General features: G+C 37.4%; 1 protein-coding gene across 1 annotated transcript in view; it reads left to right on the top strand.

Annotated features, from left to right (window-relative positions):
- The window catches only part of DNAH5 (dynein axonemal heavy chain 5), a 202,004-nt gene that overhangs the window by 111,192 nt on the left and 67,719 nt on the right, over positions 1 to 23,093 (top strand). Inside the window, exons 50-54 of the mRNA XM_027125332.1 lie at positions 2,172 to 2,370; positions 4,519 to 4,691; positions 9,559 to 9,689; positions 13,155 to 13,308; positions 13,832 to 14,099. Coding sequence (XP_026981133.1) covers positions 2,172 to 2,370; positions 4,519 to 4,691; positions 9,559 to 9,689; positions 13,155 to 13,308; positions 13,832 to 14,099 — 925 coding nt within the window. The remainder of the gene's footprint in view (positions 1 to 2,171; positions 2,371 to 4,518; positions 4,692 to 9,558; positions 9,690 to 13,154; positions 13,309 to 13,831; positions 14,100 to 23,093) is intronic.

Raw genomic sequence — 23,093 nt, 5'->3', positions numbered from 1 at the left:
TAAAAATTCCAAATAAATTTGATTTATGTTTAAGGAAATATTATATACAATTATTTTCTAATGAATAGAGTAAAAGGAAAAATTGATTTTGTTTTTTCATCATTTTCTTATACTAAATAATGGAAAGAATCCCTGTTGATCTTATTATATGTCTTCCTATTATTCATATTATAAACTTCATATCATAAACCTGACATTTTAACTTTAAAAAGTAATTATCTTTATAAATAAACTTTCAAAATTGAAGAATGAAACCATTTTGTTGTTAATCATCCATGATCTTTCTTTCCCATATAACTTGATGTACTAAAAGAAATACATATATTGGTAAAACTGAAAAGAGACAGAAGAGTAGAAAGTTCATTTGACAGAAAAATGAGCGTTTGTACGTACGCTCGAATAAAAGAGTTCCTAGCATTATAAGAATGCTCTTCGAACTAAAAGGGAATTCTAGTACGTAAAATGCAGTATGTATGTAATATGTAAAATTGTAAAGTATGTAGTATGTAAAAATGCAGTATGCCTTTTTTTGCCAAAGCATAAGGCTAAGGCAACATCAGCCTGTTTTTCCATCCTTTTATGGAACCAAGGTTGTAGTTAAGCAAATAGGTTTTAGGGGACTTCTCCACTTAAAAGTTGAGATATCAACCAAACTGTCACTAGACACATCCAATGTGGACTATTAAAAAAAACTCAGCTTTGCCTCAGATGCTCACAAAGTAGGTAACCACACTGACTGACTGCAAGAGGACGTTTTGGGGAAAACTCAGTCTCCTCGTTACAGAGAATTGGGGAGTCATTTTAACAGCAGTGAACATGTTAACTTGATTTTTTTCCCTCAGAGTTATTGACAAATGAATAGTGTTGTGGAATGCAGTCTTCCAAAATTACTTTTTGTGTAGCCATTTTTTGGTGCTTATTTAAAATCAGCATAAACTGGTCTAGCAATTGGTTTGTCATGAACTTTTGTCATAAGTGAATCATTAAATATATTTTACTAAAATTTTATTTTCTGGCCACCAAAGAACATTTGATCATTAGTAATATAATGGCTTAAAAGCCTTCTAACTTGCAAAACGTTACCAAGGTAAGAAATTTCCACCAGTGTTTCGTATTAAATAATTAGCTTAGACAAACATTTGTTATGCTTGCTATAGGAACAGGTATATTGAGCAATTAATTCTCTCAACTTCCAGTTAATTTTGGGTCCTGGATTATCTAGACTAGGTGATTGCTTTATGCAGATAATCCAGATTTTTGCCATAAATTTCCTTCACACTGTGTTAAGTAAATATATCTTTGTCATGATCTCAGTTGCATACATGAGAGTTGTTTATATGCAACTTTTTTTTTTTTTTTTGCGGTATGTGGGCCTCTCACTGCTGTGGCCTCTCCTGTTGCGGAGCACAGGCCCCGGATGCGCAGGCTCAGTGGCCATGGCTCATGGGCCCAGCCGCTCCGCGGCATGTGGGATCTTCCCGGACTGGGTCACGAACCCGTGTCCCCTGCATCGGCAGGCGGACTCTCAATCACTGCGCCACCAGGGAAGCCCTATATGCAACTTTTTATATTATGCTCTGGCCACATGAATGTAGGTGTCTTATCCAAACAGACTAATTGATCACAAACATAAGACTTTTATGTAGAGTATTAGTTTGTTGGTTGTTCAGAGTGATTTAGTATTTTGTCTAGGAATGTTTTTGTTTTAATTTAAAGGCTGAAAAGGAATATACACTACTCTCTATTTACTATACTTGAATGAGACCAATTTGAAATGAAGTTAAGTACATTTTAACTTATTTTATTTATTTTTAATAGGACAGTTATATTCATGAACAATTTGTTGTATACTAAGACTGTGCAAAGCATGTTTTATATCCTTGTATCCCCTGTACAAATGGCAGTAACATCTCCCACGTCATTTTGACAACCCCAAAATGTCCTTTTTTGGTCATAATACACCAAATGAAAACCATTAGTCTAGGATTTTGTTTCTAATGTGCTCCCAAAGCTGTTGTTCACATTAAAAGGAAACCAGTAGTGTTAATCTTAACTTTTTAAAATGTAGTATCTTAAATCAGGAAGGATGCTGCTCTGTGATATCGTCCACTTGAATTCCCAACTCCGGGTTAATGGGAATTAATAACACATTTTAATGATGCTTTTGACAGGAACTGTTAAGGCTGTGGAAGCATGAGTGTAAACGTGTTATAGCCGATCGTTTCACGGTGTCTGATGATGTGACCTGGTTTGATATGACTTTAGTAAACTTGGTGGAGGAGGAGTTTGGTGAAGAGAAAAAACTCTTGGTGAATTGCGGAATTGACACTTATTTTGTGGATTTCTTGAGGGATGCACCTGAAGCTACAGGTAAACTATTGAAGCAGAATTTGAAATTCCCAAAAGTGATATCTGAAGACAAGTTCAGTTCAGGGATGTTGAATTTCTGTTTAGTAAACTTTACTGAGACAAGCCTGGCACATATTAGGTGCTCAATAAATACAGAATGAGTAGATAAATGCATACTGATGGAGTTCAAAGATTAATCATTTTAATGCACAGCAGTCTTGGATATTAAGGTAGATTTGGGAGGCATACTATGGCAGAAGACAGTGCTAAAGACTTACAGCTGTCACATAGAGGTAGATTTAAGGAAGGGATCTCCCACACATTACCTGGGCAAGTCTCTGAACTTTCTTGAACCTCATTCTCCTCATTTATAAAAATAGAAATATTAATATATGAGTCATGGGGCACTGTGGGGAATAAATGAAATGTTATCTGTGGATGGCTTGGGCAGTCCGTGGCTTGTACTCACTGCCAGATGAAACATAGCAAAACTATGATAATTATTACTCGAGTATTCCAGGTGCTGAAAATAACAAGAAAAACCTCACATCCTCTGAGAGGGCTGTTGAATACAATTAGAAAGAGGTGGGTGATGTTGAGGGAAGATTTTGTGGTTATGGTTCCATAAAAAATTGAGATATATTACTTATGAAAAGAGGTGGGGCTCCAATTATTTTTTTCCTTCAGAAATAACTGAGCTTAAGTAGAATATTTTTCTTTCATTTAGAAACCTCTTCTAATACTGAGGAGGAATTTTAAGTTAATTTTCATATTCAAAGAGGCATGTTTAAACACATGCTATTTATATCTTCTAAATGATTGAAAATGACCAGGCAGCCCCTTACTAGATTAGATAAGGATGTATGTGATCTGTTAAGTTTCTGAGTGACAATTGCAAAGGGAGGTTTATTGCTGGCTATGCAGTTGGACTGATCCTTCCACAAAAAGAAGCTGATACAGTTTATTTTCAATCAGGCCCCCCACATCCAAAAATCATGTAAAGGTAAGAGAATTTACAAAGTAATTAGAATTTATGTATTTTATTTCCTCTAGTTCAGAAGGATAAGTAACTAGATTACGGTTTTCTAGGAGCAAAGCGCAACTGCAGCATTGTGGGGCGGGGGCTGGAGGTGGGGAGTTTGGTTGGGGATGGGGTGAATGAGTCTAGAGGGAAGCACAGAACCTTTCAGTGACTTCAAAGCACTTTGTCAAAGCTTGAAATGAACATCTATGAAATAAGGAAGTGACTATTGAAATTCAGTTAGTGGGAGCTTTGCAAATGGACCAATCCTAATAATTATGTTAAATCAATTTCCTTGCTTTGTCATAAAAAGGTTAAAATACTTTATATTAGGACAGGGTCAATTGAAAGTAATTATGTACTATTAGATTTGGAAGATCCACTCACTCTTCTAGTACCCAGTGAATTTCTGGGTTGTTACTGTATCAGTATATTCAACTGATGTTAACTGATAGTGAATTTACCTATGCCCAATTTAGCTTTTTCTTTGGCACTATGCTTTATAGTCAAAGTTGGAAAAGTATTAAGCTGGTATGTTATGTGTTTCTAATTTTTAAAAAAAGATTAGTGATTTTAATACTTTTCCCAGTGAGATAACTCAATGTTTATTTATTTAGGAAATCATTGTTTCTATTTTATCTCTACCCTTCACCTCCATTCCCCCAAATTCACTTCTATTCTCACCACTAACGTAAAATTTCTGACTCATAAAATTTTCCTAAGCAAATGCAGTGACCTTTTTCTTTTTATTCTTATTAAAAATAATTTAATTTTTGATTTCTCTTGCTGATTTTGACATTAAATCCCTACTTTTTCAATCTTCATTAGCAAATATCTCTGGGAAGATCCTTGACATGCCAATGGTCTATTATGGATTCAAATTAAATTCAATGTATACGACATTATTTGAAATTGACCTTTTCTATACATTTAAGAATTAAGACTGCATACGATCACAAACATTCTAATGCTTTGACTACTGTGTGCTTTCTTTTCTTTTCTAAAAATACATACTCTGACATTTGGATAAAAATCAGTATTATTCAGTGCTAAATTGTAGAGCTATGAGTGTATTAATTTAGGTTGAAGGAAGTGGTAAAGTCCAGTGATTTGAAGAAACTTAATTGATTTTTCTTCCCCAACCCCAGGTGAAACATCTGAGGAGGCTGATACTGAGATGCCCAAAATTTATGAGCCAGTTGAGTCTTTTGATCAGCTGAAGGATCGTTTGAATATGTTCCTGCAGCTCTATAACGAGAGCATCCGTGGCGCTGGCATGGATTTGGTGTTCTTTGCAGATGCGATGGTCCACTTAGTCAAGGTCAGCGGCCACGCCTGGTAGCACCCACAAAATGACAGACCCTTGCCTTTACACCAGAATTTTTTCCCTCCTCTTTCATTTTCTTCTTCTAGGAGAAAATTCAGTTTAAAAATAAACCCAATGCTCTATTCCAATTTAATTTCCGAACTGAATGCAACATGTCACACCTATAGGTTTAAAATCAGAGCAGGTGTACTTCAAATGTGTGATATGATAATTTTATTCACTGTGGCTATACTGTTTCCAGCTCAGTGTTTTCACTACATAGAATGAATGTGGTTGGCATCTGAGTTCAAAGCACAGGCACAAAGTCTGCTTATATTTTGCATAATGCAAAGGATAACTATAAAAAATAGTACATTAGTTTTGAGGACATTATGCTAAGTGAAATAAACCAGTCACAAACCTACAAATACTGTATGATTCCACTTATATGAGGTCCCTAGAGTAGTCAGTTCATAGAGACAGAAAGAATGGTGGTTGCTGGGGGCTGAGGGGAGGTGAATGAGGAACGTTTAATGGTACAGTTTTATTTTTGCAAGATGAAGAGTCCTGGAGATGGATGGTGGGGATGGCTGCACAACAATGTGGATGTACTTAATGCCACTGGACTATACTCTTAAAAATGGTTAAGATGGTAAACTTTATGTTGTGTGTATTTTACCACAGTTAGAAATAATAATTAAAAATAGTGCATAAACAGTTGATTTTGAGTTGGGATGAAAATTCTGTTACAATGAAATCCACCAGGAAAGTACAGTTGCCTTTCTACTTTGTCATATGAGTCATTACAATTTCCAATCACAGTAATGATTGCCCCTCAAAGGTTAGAAGTAAAATATATTATTTACTTGATAACTTACATGATCTAATTTATTGATGGTGGGAGATAATGCCATTTAAAGTTCGTCGTTGATATTCTCACTTTATTGATGTCAATTATTTTTTCAGACTACATCCTTTTAATGAGAACGAAGACAATTTGAGGCTGTCTCCCATTACTTAGGCTTAACCGTGAGGAACAACCTCATACTCACAAGTTGTCACCTCTAATAATTACAAAACCTTAGAACTGGAGAGGGTTTTAGAGGTTACTTAGTCAACTCTCCCTCTGAAAATTGAGGAGGCCAGACTAAGTCAGGGAGAAGGAGGAAAACAGAGAGTGTGTTCTGAGGTTGGATGTCCCCAGCATGAGGACACTTAGCTTGGAAACTGAATTCTCAGAATCTGAGATATCTACTGAATTATGAGCGCAAATGTTCTTCCAAAGCCAAATATAAATAACATTTTGAAATTAGCTCCTAATTTATAGTTGACTAAAAGTCAAAAGGAAGAATGGAGATACTATCATATTTAATGATTAAAAGGAAGAAGACAAAAAGAATAACATTTTCTAAATAAATAATATCAAAGGCAACTTCATGACTAAGTGTCTATGGAGACAAAATCTGATTGGCTTGGGATTCCATAACAGCTTAAATTGAAATGAGGTTATTTATGTTAGTCTTGTGCTTGAGGATGTTCGTTAGAAATGTTTTTTTTTCTGGGTTTTGCAGCACAGATGATGCATTTCTTTACTTTGGGTATGACATTAAAGGCATGTGTGCCTCAGTACAGGTCCTTGACTGTGTTTTCCCTCACTCTCAGCCTCTAGTGTGCCTGCTCTGGGATTGGCCAAAGAATCCATGATTGGAGTTTCTGAGCTAAAATGCTACATTCCTCACTGTTTTCTAGGCCAACCTTCTCTTCTATACTCTTGCTTTCTGTGTACAGTTACATCCAAACTCTGTCATGTGGGTGTGAGCCTTGAAATATGTGACCTAGTTATAAGACATGATAGAAGCCAAGAGACAGGATTGAAGATGAAAACTGCAGCAAAACAGGATGTGATCTGAAACCAAGTGTGTTTCTTAGTTCCTTTCTTAATCAAAATAACAACTTTCTTTTAAAACCAAGAATATCTCTGCGATATCTCTTTTGCCTCTTTGGTTAAAATTCAAATCATGGTGTGTATTGTTTTTCATGATCTAGTCCTTGCCTACCACTCTACCCCTTGTGCGTGGTGCTCTGCTTAGGGTGTAATCCAGAAAAATCAACCGCTTGTGCTTAAACACATCCTGATTCCAGAGCACCTCATCAATGCTGCATTCCCAGCAGGTGTTCTGTTGTATAGAATTTATTTGTTTGTATTTGTCTTTTCTGCCAGACTGTAAGCTCTGTGAGGGCAGGCACCCACTTTATTCCCCTTCATATTCACAGGATGGAGTATTGCTGAGACAGGCACACTTGTGATGCTTGATAAATAGGTTTAGAATTTAACCAAGTCCCCAATATGGCCCTAAACAACGCTTTGCACCTTATTTCCTGATATTTCCATACCTGGTACTGAAGTTCCCATCCCTATGAGGACACCTCAGGCCTTTTGCTGATTCTGAGACTTTGTGCATCCCATTCCCTCTTCTTAAAATTTAGCTCACTTCCTCCCAGTGTGCCATTTTCTTTGCATCATAAACTTCTAGTTATCGTTCAAGATCTAGATCAAATTCCAGGTCCACACCTAAGACTCGCCTTCACAAGCAGTGTTGTTTCCTTTGCATTCTTTCCAGTTGCCATCATTCCTATCCACCCCAGCATTCACCATGGGGCATTATTGCATGTTTCTATTAATAGGTCTCTCAGGATGTGAGCACCTGTAAGGCAGGATGGGCATTATTAAGTTTTAAAATATTTGCTAAAGAAATTAAAAAATGAGTATCCGTATGTTACAATCTATAGATAATAGGACAGGATAGTCCCATTTGAAGTTCTCACTTGACTGTGTTTTCTCTTATAGTTTCTGTTTTTAACTAGATTATGAGTTTTTTGAGTCTGCTTTTAAAGTCTTCTATTTGTTTATATATGATCATTTGTCAAATATGTTTTAAGAACTTCTCATGTGCTAGAAACTGGGAATGGAAAACTTTAGTTTAACACCTAAGCCCAGTTGCAGGAAAAGGTGTTGGGATGAAAGTTCCTTATACTTGATTAACAACAATTATTTAAAACCCTAATATATTCACCAGCATCAACTAAAGGAAATGGTTTATGAAAAAAGTTATATATTTTGAAAAAGTTAACCAAGAAACAACACAGACGATTCTAGGATGGCCTGCAGTAGCTTCTTACCTGTCTTATCTATCTATGCCTCTTGAAGTAACACCAGGGAAAGAGTAGGAATAGACGCTGGCAAAATCCTAAGAATTCTTGCCAGTACCACTCCTCCCCTGCCTATAGCAACTTAGGAGAGCATCACATGGAGAGGATGAGTAGGAGGCTGGAAGAGCAGAGCATATCACTTACTAATCTCACCGGGATTGGTGGACCAGGTTCTTAGGTCCACAACAAAAAAATGGTCTCCATTTCCAAGGGCTCACACTAAATTGGGGGATATAATCCAAAAGCAGTGGTAGTCCCAATAGGAATAGGGTATAGCCCCTGCCAGTGGAGGGAATCCTGAAAAAGGATGTTTAACAAAACCTTGTCAGAATGCAGAGCCGAGGTTGTGCCGGAAGGCTTCTGCCAGCACCAGAGAAGTGATCCTTTCTCAGCCCCCAGATAGCTTTCTATCATTAGTTTAGAGAAAAGCTGGCATTACAGCAAAACTGCAGGCTCAAACTGCAGTTAGGAGGGAAAGACAGTCATCACATAAGGTGAAAAATGCATCCAAGAGAATTCTACAGCGAATCCCCTTTAGGTGGGGTTGGAGACCTGACGGTGAAAGTAGTTTATCAAATACAAATAAAGCCAAAGAATCATGGACTTTTACCACAAATATGACCTGGAATGGTCTGGGGCTACTGACTGGCATAGAGTGGACTTCTGGTCTACCCATAATCACTTAGTAGATACCTTAGGTATCACTATCTTTGCCAAATAATAAGAAGAGTGTTTATGCTTATTTTCTTCTTTTTAAATTCCATCATCTATGCCATATTTTGGAAATTTTCTTGCCTTCTATTTAAACTATGTTAGTTTTCAAATGTGGAGGATACTCTAATTAACCTTGTGTTCTGTGTTCCAAGGATACATATTGTTTTGAAATTTCTGTTCTTTTTCCTATCCTACTGAAGTAGATTGGCAAACTAAAAGGAAACCTCAAAGTCCCCTTTATTTCTCTCCTTGAAAACCCAGAGCAAGCCACAGTCTGGGCTGTCTGATGACTTTTCTCTACTGGTCTCCTCCTATCCTAGTTTCCTAAAGGCACACGCCCCGCTTCCCACCCTGTCCAATACTTCTTAAACACTGTTATATTTCAGAAATGCCTTCATTAGTCCAACCAGTATATCTTTGTATTCTGATCCTAAGACATGTACAGCTTCTAAAATGCTTATACAGGCATACCGTATTTTCTTGCCCTTTGCTTTAATGCACTTAGCAAATATGCAGTTTTTTACAAATTGAAGGTTTGTGGCTACCCTGTGTCAAGCAAGTCTATTGGTGTCATTTTTCCAACTTTTGCTCACTTCGTTTCGCTGTGTCATGTTTTGGTAATTCTCACAATACTTCAAACCCTCTACCAGCAAAAAGATTATCCCTCACTGAAGGCTCAGATGATGGGTAGCATTTTTTAGCAATAAAGTATTTTTCAATTAAGGTATGTACATTGTTTTTTTAGACATAATGCTATTGCAAAATTAATAGATAGTGTAAACATAACTTTATGTGTACCGGGAAACCAAAAACTTGCTTTATTGCAATATTTGTTTTATTATGGTGGTATGGAACTGAACCTGCAATATCTCCTAGGTATGCCTGTGTTGAATAAATAGGAAAAAAGTGAAATATTTGCACATTAAATGATACATGCTTTTTCTGTTTCATATTCTAGATCTCACGTGTCATTCGTACTCCCCGGGGAAATGCCCTCTTGGTCGGGGTGGGTGGATCGGGAAAGCAGAGCCTGACCAGGTTGGCTTCATTCATTGCTGGCTACACTTCCTTCCAGATCACTCTGACAAGGTAACACGTTTTCGCTTTAATTAACCTGAAATGGATTTTGATAAATGGTTCTCAGAAGCCACTTGGGGTTAAGATGCGTTTTTCTTATACATAAGGGAATCATAATCGTTTTTCTTCTTGAATATTGACTTATTATCCTCCCTTTTCAACCTCTGTCATAGACCATGAAAATTTCACATGAATGATTTACTTTTGAAACACTTTAGCCTCTCATTTCAGTGAACAGATGCCTCTCTGTTTTCATGTTATGCTTGATATGAGTATTGTGTATATTCCTTTTAGTGCATTTCAAAAGAAATTTGTCCCTACTAAATGTTAATTCAGGTTTCAAGAATGTTATTAAACTGGAAAAACAGATGAAAAGTTTATGCTGGTTTACTCATTCATACATTTAAAAATATTCATTGAACACCAACTGTGTGTCAGGCACTGGCTTAGTGCTGAGATACACGGTAAGCAAGATAAACCTGGCCTGTGTCATCATGGAATTTACAGCAGTTCAATGGGGACAGTTGAGCAACTCACTCAATAAGATGTGATACGTAGGTGCTCTCTCTGATAAGGAAATAAATGCAGACCAGACCAGAGTCTGTTGAAAAATGAGGGAAGGACTCCTAATCTTGTCTAAGGGATGGTCAGAAAAGGCTTCCTGGAGAAAGAGATGTTTCAGCTGAGACATGAATATGAGTAAGAATTATCTCAGAGAAGAGAAACAGTAAAGAATGTTCCAGGCAAAAGGATCAGCACATGTGAAGTTACATTTGAGGGCCTGGAAGCAGTTAAATATGGCTGGTATATAGCATAAGGTGGGAAGTGGGAAAGGAAGAGAAATGGAGATCTTTGAAGGTACCATAAGGAATTTGGACTTCATCCTAGAGCAGTGGGAAACCATTAATGTGTCACCCCTAGGGGAGGCATGTCACATCTGCATGTGGAGAAGGTGGAAGAAGGAGCTAAGCTGGAAGGGTTATAAGCCTGTCTCAGGGATCTCAGCAACAGATGGTGGTGTCCCGAGGGGTGGAAGTGAAAGAGGAGAAAAGAGGGAAGATTCAAGATATCCTTAGGAAGCTGGAGCTTTTGGACTTGGTACATCCTGGTTTTGGCTTGGGAAACTGGATAGTTGGCGCTGCTACTCATCAGGGTAGGGAATCCCAGAAGAGTTGTCCTCGGCCATGTGTGTGCAGTGCGGGGAGAAATAGGAAGTGGAAAAGGGACATGTAGAGAGGCTAAACAGAACTTGAGGATCAACCGAGATAAGGCGAGAAGCAAGAGGCCAGTTTGGGAAGTTTATTTGGGCTGAATATTATTAGAAGTTAATTTCTAGGTGTGAGAGTCTTGCCTGTCGGGCATTGACTAAGCGTTGGCTTGGAGCTGTAGGCAAAACATGCTACTGATCTATCTCACTGATGGAGGGCCATAGCCCCCTACTGGGACAAAGGTTGGAAATGATTAAACATTGGGTTTGGAGATCCGAATACTCAAGTTGTTGTTGTTACACCTTTTATTTGGTCTAAATGACTGGATTCTGCTTGGAGAATCAATCTAAAACATTACTGTGTCTTTCAAGTACTGAAACAGAGAGAAATAATCTTAGTTGCCTTGTGTATAATTCTTCTAGTTTGTGGATAGAAGCGATGTTAGATAAAAGGTAACCTGTACAGGAAGGGGATTGAACTCTGAGATTTTTGTTCCTGACATTTTGTATAAAACCTTATCGTTTTCAAAGCGCTTTTACATGCGCAGGCTAATTTGATCTTCAAAAGAACTTTGTGGCTTTGTGGGTTAGCAGGACATATCACAGCTGAGGTTCAGAGAGGCTATGATTTGCCTGAAGCCCCAGATAAACCTGGGAATTAACCACAAGATTTCTGGTTTCTGGTCTGCCATGACTTTAACTACACCGTGCTGCCTCAGAAAAAACACCTTACGAGTCCTCTCTTTGTGATAAATTGGTTCCTCTGCAGGTCATATTGGGACTGCTCCACTACTGATGAAAAGGAGGGTCAGGGCCTTCTCTGGATTCTTATAACCTTCCAGAGACGATCCTACTGCCTTAGCCTTTGCATAGCCACATGACCAAGGCTCAGGAAGCAAGGGCCTCTCCTTTGGGAAGCACAGCCATTTGTTAGATGACTCAGGTCATATTATTTGAGGCAGGGGGGTCCTTGAGATCCAGGGGACTGGACTGAAAGTTCTCCCCATATCACAAGAAGCTGGGGCGAGCTATTTTCCTTTGTCCTCTCCCTCCCTCCCCACCCCTCTTCCTTCCTTCCTTCCTTCTTTCCTTCCTCCTTCCCTCCCTTTCTCTCTTTATTCTTTCTCTCTCTCTTTCACGGGACTGTGTCTTTGAACATGTTTTCTGGTATCTCAGATCTCACTTTTCTCGCAGTCTTCTTGAAATATTGATGCATGGTAGTGGTATTTCTGGTTCTAGGGTTTAGGTTTTAAACGTTAAAAAAGCAGAGTATAGAAGTTAAATATTTGGTAGCTTTTTAAAAATCAGAAGGCCATTTGCTCTTGTGCTCTGAACTCTGAGTTTATTTAGTGACACAAAATTCAAATAATAATTTAGTGAGTCTGAGTCTCCAGGACTGGAATATTCTAATTTTTACTTTTGGCAGTAATGGGCTACTCTATATTGTCTAACATTTCATGATTGCAAGTTGACTTCCACTAAGTGATTGCTTTGGATGTGAGAGATTTAGAGTGGGATATTTAATGTTTCCAACGATTCTACTATAGTGTACTGATTGCTCAGAAAACTCTTTCATGTGACGTCCAAAGATGCAATGAAAATAGTTGTGTTGGGAATGCTTTAGTTTAGATTAGTTCAATTTATGAGGTATCTTCTAAAATATCAATTGCAGATGGGTGCTTAGTAAATATTAGAATTTGACATTTCCCTTACCTTTTTTTTTTTTTTTTTTGCTGTACGCGGGCCTCTCACTGTTGTGGCCTCTCCCGCTGCGGAGCACAGGCTCCGGACGCGCAGGCTCAGCGGCCATGGCTCACGGGCCCAGCCGCTCTGCGGCATGTGGGATCTTCCCGGACCAGGGCACGAACCCGTGTCCCCTGCATCGGCAGGCGGACTCTCAACCACTGCGCCACCAGAGAAGCCCTCCCTTACCTTTACCAACAAATATTTTCAAAATGAAACATGTATATACATTCTGATGGCATTATGGTGTGGTTAAAAATTATACTTCTGCTTCAGGTTGATTTTTCACTCTAGATGTTTTTTGTGTGTAAAAATATAATGTTTTATAAAATGTGGAGTCTTAAAAATTATTTTAATTTCTGCAAGTAAATATAATGAACAAGTAATATTTGCATACAATAAAAGACCTGTCTGATGGCACAATATCAGCATTTTTTGTTAACGATATGGCATAAAGCATTGTTATAAGGGTCTTTCCTTCCCATTAACATATTTTAGCTGATGATACGATGACAATATTTCTTTAGGTCCTACAACGCATCAAATCTGATGGAAGACCTGAAGATTTTGTACAGAACAGCTGGTCAGCAAGGCAAAGGAATCACTTTTATTTTCACAGACAATGAGATTAAAGATGAGTCGTTTCTGGAATATATGAATAATGTTTTATCATCGGGTGAGGTAGGAGCTCATTTATTCTTGATGTGTTTTGCCTCTTCAGATTCCCTCCAGTGTTAGGGCTCTGTGTATTTCCTTCCGTTAAAGAACTGAATAAGTGCTATTATTGGGATTAGGTGGTCGGTAGGAAGAATGGGTTTTTCTGTTGGGTTTTCGAAGAATAAAAATCCCAGTCAAAACGTGGAGCTATGCATTGAAAACGTTACTGAAAGCTCCAAGTGAGAAATGGAAAAACGGAAGAAGAAGGTTGCAAGGAAAGCTGGTTGGATTTTTGATATGTCCATTTACCCCCTTAACGGGCTATGACTTTCCAGTTAGTAATAGAATCATTTGTGTATTTTAAAACACGGTTTAAAATTCTGTCTAATCTTCCATCCTATGGAACATTAATACTTCTCTTATTCTATACATGAAAGGTGAGTTTAAGGACACAAATGAAGGCAAGAGATTATACATATTGAGCTGTATATTTTGATCTGTTTTCATATGCCTGTATTGAATTTGAACGTCTGCACTTTTCTCGAAGGTCTCCAACCTATTTGCCTGCGAAGAAATTGATGAAATTAATAGTGATCTCATATCAGTCATGAAAATAGAGTGCCCCAGGCGCCCTCCTACGAATGAGAACCTGTATGATTACTTCATGAGCCGGGTCCGGCAGAACCTTCACATTGTGCTCTGCTTTTCGCCAGTGGGGGAGAGATTTCGAAATCGCGCTTTGAAGTTTCCTGCCCTTATTTCAGGATGCACTATTGTCTGGTTCAGCCGATGGCCTAAGGATGCCTTAGCTGCTGGTTAGTGTGGTGGAAATTTTTATATCAGAGTTTCTGGTTTACCGTGTGTGTGTGTGTGTGTGTGTGTGTGTGTGTATTTATATTCTGTGCTCTTTGCTGTCTCTCTACTGGATTGAGCCAAAAGTCACTTTGTCCAGGGTTTGAGGGTTTTTGCAAGACTGTTGCTCTCTCTCCTTTGGCAGCATTTTTTTCCCAGAGCGTGATTATCAGCGAATGAGATCTTCAGTCTGTGCCTCCGTGGGTTAATTTACAGTGATTCTAGTGTTTTCATTGTGGTGGAAAGCTTTGTCTCAGTTGGTCCCCAGGCCGGTTCTAGGACGTCACAGGAGGACACTGAGGTTTTAATCTCATTTGTGTTCTTTTTTAAGTGGGTTGGCCAACCTCAGAGTAGTTTAAGCAAAGGAACTCTTGGACGTTTCCTTCTTGTGGCTGCAGTGCTGGAGATCCAAGAGGAAAATGTTGTCAGCCATCCTCTGATGGCTTCTGTGCCTGAAACAAGACGTTAAACAGAGACTTTTATGACTGGAGCCCTTGCTGCTTCTGCTTCTGTCTAGTCTTCCATCCTATGGAACATGAATGCTTCTCTTATTCTATACATGAAATTGAACACAAACGTTGTATAGGAGATGTTAGAAATCATCCCTTAAGTTTACGTTTTTTTCAGCTTTTGGTGAGAAATTGTCTGTGGCTGTTTTAAAAGATAGAGATAGTTAGGTCTCACCTCTGACCTATTGTAGCAGAACTTCAGAAGAACCCTGATTCAGGGCAGTAGCTTTCAAATGTTTTGTCTGATTATTGTGTTGTCATAATAATTAAGAGGAGTCTTGTTTTCCAGTAAAACATGACAGGTAGCCCTAATAGATAAAACAGCGAAGAGCAGAGGACAGGAAAGACTCTGAAGCCTCGCCCTTTCACGTGCTGCCAGCTGCTTCTTCTGCATCTGCCTCTCCAGCTATGTGTACCCAGTTGGAGAACGACTGATTAACCGTCTCCTGCCCTTTATAGATGGAGAACTGGGGACAGTGGAGCTGAAGTAATTATCAGAGGTGCAAGAAGCCAATAGCTATAGCCAACGTGTGTATATATACACACACATATATAGTATATATATATTCTCAGCACACTACTCTTGATAATAATGGTTTTTCTGATCTGTGGCTTTTAAACACAAAATATTTTAATATATTTGAAGTACAAATGTACAGTGTTGTCTCTTATAAGATTTGAGAAAACATCCATGATTTAAAATTTTAAGTCCTGTTAAAATTTGAATACAACTAAGGGTAAAACTTTAAAATTCCTTGAAGTAGGATATAAATGCAGAGCACAAAACCACAGTAGTTAAGAGCTATTTTAAGTTTACTATGAACTGTGATAATTAGTACGCAAGTGGTTTGTAGAATATCATGTAAGGTATTATTATTAATAATAAAAATAATTTCAGGCGACAAACACTGTAATATACTATAATTAGGATGACTTAATTTAAATAACGGAGCCCTTCCTGGCAAGTCTTTATTTCAATTGTCCCTTCTATTGCAAGATAAAAGGTTGTTCCTTTGTTGATTTCTCACAAATCTTCCCCATTGTTTTAAATCTCATTGCATCAACCCAAGCCAAGGTTACATGGAGGGCAGGGAAGCTTTCATTTCTGTGTCAGCAGTTCCTAGCAAGTGTCCTGACTTTCATGCATGCATCTATTTTTTCGTGTATTCAGAACATAATTATTGAGCTTCATACGCCATTTATGGAGCCAGGCATATTGGAGGGCAAGGCAGACCCATTTCTTTGCCCCAGATCCTCTTCCCTGGCAAACTCATCCACAGGCTCCTGTGTAATATGCCCCATCAGTTTTTATCTCTGGTCTCGTCTGTCCTCTGGCTTGAAATCTGTGCACTCAACTGCCTGCTTGATACGTTCTTGTAGATGTTTCATAGGCTCCTTAAACTCAAAGTGTCTAAAACTGAACTGGTTCAGCTCTGGTCACTCTCTCCCAGGAAGTCCCACGATCGTCCACGAAACTTGGCAACAGAAAACTCTTTGTCTTTAACACCTTTCTTTTCTTCAACTCTCAAGTCTGCTCCATCACTAAGTCATGCCAATTTTGTCTCCTAAATATTGGTGGGATCTATCCAACTCTTTCCCTTTCACTGGCATCCTAGGCCAAGCTGTCATTGTAACACACCTGGAAAACTCAAAGAGCTTTCTAATGATCCCTCCTCCTCTTTCACCTGTCTCTCATCCATCTCACGATGCGGACAGAACAGTGAGAAAAACATCAACCCAGTCACGTTGCTTTCTATTTAAAACCTTCCACCGCTCTTAGGAAACAGCAGTCTCTAGCTTGGCCTTCAAGGCTGGGAAAAGCTGACCCCACCTACCTCCTCAGCCTTACCTGAGGTCACTTTTTCCTCCTGATCTGTTCTCCTTGATTCTTGAATATGGCCTTTTTCTTCCCATGCAATGCCCTCTTCCTCCCATTCTCCCTGAGCCCTCCTCCCTCTTGTCTGGATACTCCTGGCTCAGCTAAATGTCACTTCCTCAGGGAAAACTTCCCCTGTTCCCACCCCCTCCCCACACCCCCAAAGCCAGTTCCACTGTTACATATTTCACAGCACTCTGTGCTTTTGCTTCCTGGGACTAACCACAGTTTGCAATTTAAGTACTTAGTTATATGATTTGATGAATGCTTATCTGTCCTGCTAAACTAAAACTCCATGGGCTCAAGGACTACATATCTTTGTTCACAATTTCAGCAGCTACCAGTATTCAACACCTACAGAGTTCAGCCAATGGATCAGACTGTCAAAATTCATCATCCTTCGATAATATGGCCCTAACTTACTTGCAGTCTTCTCTAATCCAACACGAACTTCTCTTGGTTTTTTTCAGATATACATCTTTTGTTTGATTTCTGAGCATCCTTTAATCATCTTTATTCTTCCACACATAGTCCCCCTTTATCAAGAATCTTCTCTCTCATCTTGGTTTATCTAAGTTCCAAAGCTTAATCAAGACCCATCAGATCCTTCACTCTTCCTTTGTTTGCTTAGGAATATTTTTTCCCCCTTTTCTTAAACCTCCTATATCTTTAGCACTTAAACTTTATATAATGCACCTAGGCATTTCAGTCTTTTCAAACCTTTTGATAACCAGTGAGCCTCCAATCTAGTCTAGTAAATATTTAGAGCCAGTATACTACATGAATATATAGTACTGTGATAGTCACAGTAGTGGATAAAATAATTATAAGACATGAGACATACCTCCTTTCTTTTATAAATATAAAATCTTGTTGGGAAAACCAGCATCTACACTTAATACCAACCTGCCTTACGTTATTTTGAAAGAATACCATCTGCAGGTATTGGAAGTACTTCAATACATTTAGGGATTTAAGTGTTATATATTCTTTTTAGAAAATTAGCAGGAAGCTTTCTAGAAAAACCATTTAAATTGCTTTTATGATCCTGATTCTGAATTAAATTATTATCTCCAGTCACATTAATGAGAAAATATATCATTTTTAGCATATTTTATTTATATTATAATATTTTCTATAAAAGTATTAAATTATTGTGTATTTTTCTAATTTATTTATTCCTTAAGATATACTTTATTTTAATTTTTTTAAACCACTTTATTGAGGTATGGATGACATAAAAAGATCTGTGCATATTTAATATATACAACTTGACAAGTTTGGACATAGGTATATACCTGTGAAACTATATAACCTATGCCATAAACATATCCATTATTACCTCTAAAAGATTCCTCCTCACTTGAATGATGAAGACGATAATGATTGTTTTGTGATAAGAACACTTAGCATAAGATATACCCTCTTAGCAAAATTTTTTGACTATACAATACAGTATGGGTAACTATAGGCACTATGGCATACAGAAGGTCTATAGGACCTATTCATATGTATAACTGAAACTTCGTATCTTTTGACTAATACCTCCCCATTTCCTCCTCCTAGCCCTTGGCAACCACCAGTCTACTCTCTGTTTCTATGATTTGATTATTTTAGGTTCCTCATGTGAGTGACATCATGTATTATTTGTTCTTGTTGTCTGGCTTATATCACTTAGCATAATGCCCTCCAGGTTCATCCGTGTTTTTGCAAATGGCAGAATTTCCTTCTTTTTTAAAGGCTGAATAATATTCCATTGTATGTAAATACTGCATTTTCTTTATCCATTCATCCGTGGATGGACACTTGAGCTGTTTCCATGTCTTGTTTATTGTGAATAATGCTGCAGTGAACATGGGAGTGCAGATATCTCTTCAGGATCTTGATTTCAATTTCTTTGGATATATACCCAGAAGTGGGATTGCTGGATCATATGACAGTTCTATTTTTGACTTTTTGAGAAACCTCTTACTGTTTTTCATGGTGGTTGTACCAATTTACATCTCCACCAGTAGTGTACAAGGGTTCTCATTTCTCTACATCCTGGCCAACACTTGTTATCTTTTTTTTTCCTGATAATAGACATCCTAACAGGTATGAGGTGATATCTCATTGTGGTTTTGTTTTTTTTAATTATTTTTATTTTTTATTGAAGTAGAGTTGATTTACAATGTTGTGCTGGTTTCAGGTGCACAACAAAGTGATTCAGTTATATATATATATGTATATATTCTTTTTCAAATTCTTTTCCCATATAGGTTATTATAAAATATTGGGTATAGTTCCCTGTACCATATAGTAGGTCCTTGTTGTTTATCTATTTTATATATAACAGTGTGTATATGTTACTCCCAAATTCCTAATTTTTCCCTCCCCCCCCTTTCCCCTTTGGTAACCATAAGTTTGTTTTCTATGTTTATGAGTCTGTTTCTGTTTTGTAAATAAGTTCATTTGTATCTTTTTTTTTTAGATTCCACATATAAGTGATATCATATATTTGTTTTTCTCTGTCTGACTTACTTCACTTAGTATGATAATACCTATGTCCATTCATGTTGCTGCAAATAGCATTATTTCATTCTTTTTTATGGCTGAGTAGTATTCCATTGTATATATTACCACATCTTCTTTATCCATTCATCTGTCGATGGACATTTAGGTTGCTTCCATATCTTGGTTATTGTAAATATTGCTGCAGTGAACATTGAGATGTACGTATCTTTTCAAATTATGGTTTTCTCTGGATATATACCCAGGAATGGGATTGCAGGATCATATGGTAGAGCTATTTTTAGTTTTTTAAGGAACTGCCATACTGTTCTCCATAATGGCTGTACCAATTTACATTCCCACCAACAGTGTAAGAGGGTTTCCTTTTCTCCACACCCTCTCCAGCATTTATTATTTGTAGACTTTATTTTTTTATTTTTTATATTATTTGTAGACTTTTTGATGATGGCTATTCTGACTGGTATGAGGTGATACCTCATTGTAGTTTTGATTTGCATTTCTCTAATGATTAGTGATGTTGAGCATCTTTTCATCTTTTCAACTGTATGTCTTCTTTGGAGAAATGTCTATTTAGCGCTTTTGCCCATTTTTCAATTGGGTTGTTTGTTTTTTTGATGTTGAACTGTATGAGCTCTTTATTTTGGAGATTAATCCCTTGTTGGTTGCATCATTTGCAAATATTTTGTCCCATTCTGTAGGCTGTCTTTTCATTTTGTTTATGGTTTCCTTTGCTGTGCAATAGCTTTTAAGTTTAATTATGTCCCATTTTTTTAGTTTATTTTTTATTTCCATTACTCTAGGAGACAGATCCAAAAAGATATTGCTGTGATTTAGGTCAAAGAGTATCCTCTGTACTATGTTTTCTTCTAGCAGTTTCTTATTGTGGTTTTGATTTGCATTTCCCTGATGATTAGTGATGTTGAGCATCTTTTCATATACCTGTTGGTATTTATATTCATATATCTTCTTTGGAAAAATATCTGTTTAGTTCCTTTGCTCATTTTAATCAGGTTACGTGTTTTTTGCTATTGAGTTGTAGGAGTTCCATATATATATATATATATATATATATATATAAATATATATAAAATAAAATAAAAATATATATTTAACCCTTTATTAGGTTTGCAAATATTGTCTCCCATTGCATAAGTTGCCTGTTCATTTATTGATTGTTCCCTTTGGTGTACATAAGCTTTTTAGTTTGTAATCCCACTCATCTATTTTTGCTTTTGTTACCTGTGCCTTAGGTGTCACATCCAAAAAATCATTACCAAGACCAATGTTAAGAAGCTTTTCCTCTACATTTTCTTCTAAAACCTTTATGGTTCAGGTCTTATGCTTAAGTGTTTAATCCATTTTGAGTGAGTTGATTTTTGTGTATGATGTAGGATAAGGGTCCAATTTCATTCTCTTGCATATGGATATCCAGTTTTCACCATTTACTGAAGAGGCTATCTTTTCACCATTGTGTATTCTTGGCACCCTTGTTGAAGATCATATGACTGTACATGTGTGGGCTTATTTCTGGGCTCTCTATTCTGTTCCATTGGTCTACATGTTTGTGTTTGTGCTAGTACCATGCTGTTTTAATTTTTGTAGGTTTGTTATATATTTTAAAATCAGGACGTGATTCTGATTTGTCCTTGCTCAAAATTGGGAGTCTTCTGTGCTTCCATATGAATTTTAGCATTTTTATTTTCTATTGCTGTATAAAATGCCTTTGGAATTTTGATAAGGATTGTATTAAATCTGTAAATTACTTTGGGTAGTATAGACATTTTAACAATATTAATTCTTCCAACCTGTGAACATATGATGTCTTTCTATATATTTATATCTACTGTAATTTTTTTTTTTGGCGGTACGCGGGCCTCTCACTGCTGTGGCCTCTCCTGTTGCGGAGCACAGACTCCGGACACGCAGGCTCAGCAGCCATGGCTCACGGGCCCAGCCGCTCCGTGGCATGTGGGATCTTCCCGGACCGGGTCACGAACCTGTGTCCCCTACATCGGCAGGCAGACTCCCAACCACTGTGTCACCAGGGAAGCCCTGTAATTTTTTTATTAGTGTTTTATAGTTTTCAGTACAAGTCTTTCACACCATTGGTTGAGTTTATGTCTAAGTATTTAATTTTATTTTTTGATGCTCTTGTAAATGGTACTATTTTCTTAATTTTGGGTAGTTTATTCTTATTGTTTAGAGCATTTTTCTAATTTAAAGATACTCAGAAAAAGCCAAGTGTCCTCCTCTTTATCCCACACATACCATAAATACTAGATTTTGTAGTGATTATATTGCTTCTGAAAAAAAGTGAGATTTTTATATGTATGAATTTAAATGGACTGAATCTCTAGATGAAACATTTAAAGAAATATACGCTTTAGTTTATTTCATAAAATTCTTGTCCTTCCCACCATTTAGTAATCTCTGTTTTGGCAAATCTTTGTTTTTATCTTTATGTGGAGTTGTTTTGAATTGCTTCTAAGTATCTGTATTATCTTTATTCTGGTGATATTGTATTTCTTAATGAAACACTGTGATTCCAAAATCACTACTAAATCAATTAAGTTCATTTAGATTTCTCCAAGGTAAAGATAATTAATAATGTTCTACTAGACTCTGTTTTAAATCAGCAGATTATTATTAAAATAGGCCATCCTTATTTGTAACTAAAGTTTCAACAAAATCAATAGCATATATATGGCATATATTTCTTTTCAAAGAAGGCCATTTTAGTTATGTAAGGAAACTGGCCCTCTTTGAAAATTATTTCTTGATTTATACTATGCAAGATTTTGGCCTTAGGAGTTAGTCACCACTGCTTCTGCAACTGCTCACAACTAATGGTGTATCATAAAGAGAAATGAGGCAACTGCACACAATAACCACTCAGAAAGTAATACCAACCACGTAGTTCCCACTGTTTCCCAGAAAAACTAGCATATTTTGTTTATGAAGCACATTAATCAGGAGATATTTTTGAACTTCGGGCTTCCATGAAAAAATGTTTGTTAACAGTCTAAAAACTCTATATAGTTTTGTTGTATTTGAATTTCTAAATCAAGGTGCTGTAGGCATTGGAATTCATCATCTTGGGCTTTGAATTCCAATCCTCCTACCTACAGGCAAACTTCTCTAAGCTTCATTTTCCTTGTGTATAAAATATACATAGTGATATCCATCACTTAAGGATATCCTAAGGATTAATTAATAAAGTTTTGTGGTTTAGGATCTGCCAGGATTAGATATGCTTGCCTTCTGAATGTAGAAATTAAGAATCTGTTTGGCTGTAAGAGAAAACCAGAGCAGCAGTGGCATAAACAAGTAGTTTTTTTTTTTTTTCCTCGTTTTCCTGCTACCAAGAAAGGACACAGATGTGCAGCCTAGAACAAAGCCAGTGGGGACCTTACTCCTAGCTTGCTGTCGTCCTTAGGGTGTGCCTCTTGTTCTTATAGGCACAAGAGGGCTGCTGCATCTCAAGGCTTTGTGTCTGTTGTTGTCTCATGAAGCTTTGCCTTTTATGTCAGGACAGGATTCTTCCCCAGGGACTTTTGTCTGCATGTCTTTGGCCAGAACTGAGTCACTCCCAGCTACATGAGGGTTTGGAGAATCAAAAGACTTTTAGTTGGGCAGATTGTTACTCTGAGCAAAATCCAGATTCTTTTAGTAACAAAGAGAGGGTATGGCTACTGGATAGGCAACTAATGTGCCCTTCTCACTTTATTACTTCAGTTCTTTTAATCCAAATGAAGTGGGAATTTGAGGGCACCAAAATTCAGGGACTGGGGCCACTGCACTCCCTTCTATCCCACACATCCATCACCTTATTCTACATCAAGTGAAGTGAACAAACAATACCAGGATATAATCTATACCAACCTCAGACATCAGCCTAAAGTTGGGCCCCAAAACTGGCATTGCTGCCTTGGTGGTTGGATATTGAAGATGACTAAAGGGTTTTCCATGGCCTTTTGTCTGAGTCTCAGCAGGCTTGGGTAACCCTAAGAGGAACTGGTCCTTTTTTTAACCTTTCCTGCATTAGAGATTGTGGTTATATG

The sequence above is a fragment of the Aethalodelphis obliquidens genome, unplaced genomic scaffold, assembly GCF_003676395.1.
Source record: "Aethalodelphis obliquidens isolate GAN/ISIS:26980383/991018 unplaced genomic scaffold, ASM367639v1 scaffold29, whole genome shotgun sequence".
NCBI classification, from domain to species: Eukaryota; Metazoa; Chordata; class Mammalia; order Artiodactyla; family Delphinidae; genus Aethalodelphis; species Aethalodelphis obliquidens.
The sequence above is the reverse complement of the archived record's forward strand: the minus strand, read 5'-3'. Positions and strand labels throughout refer to the sequence as shown.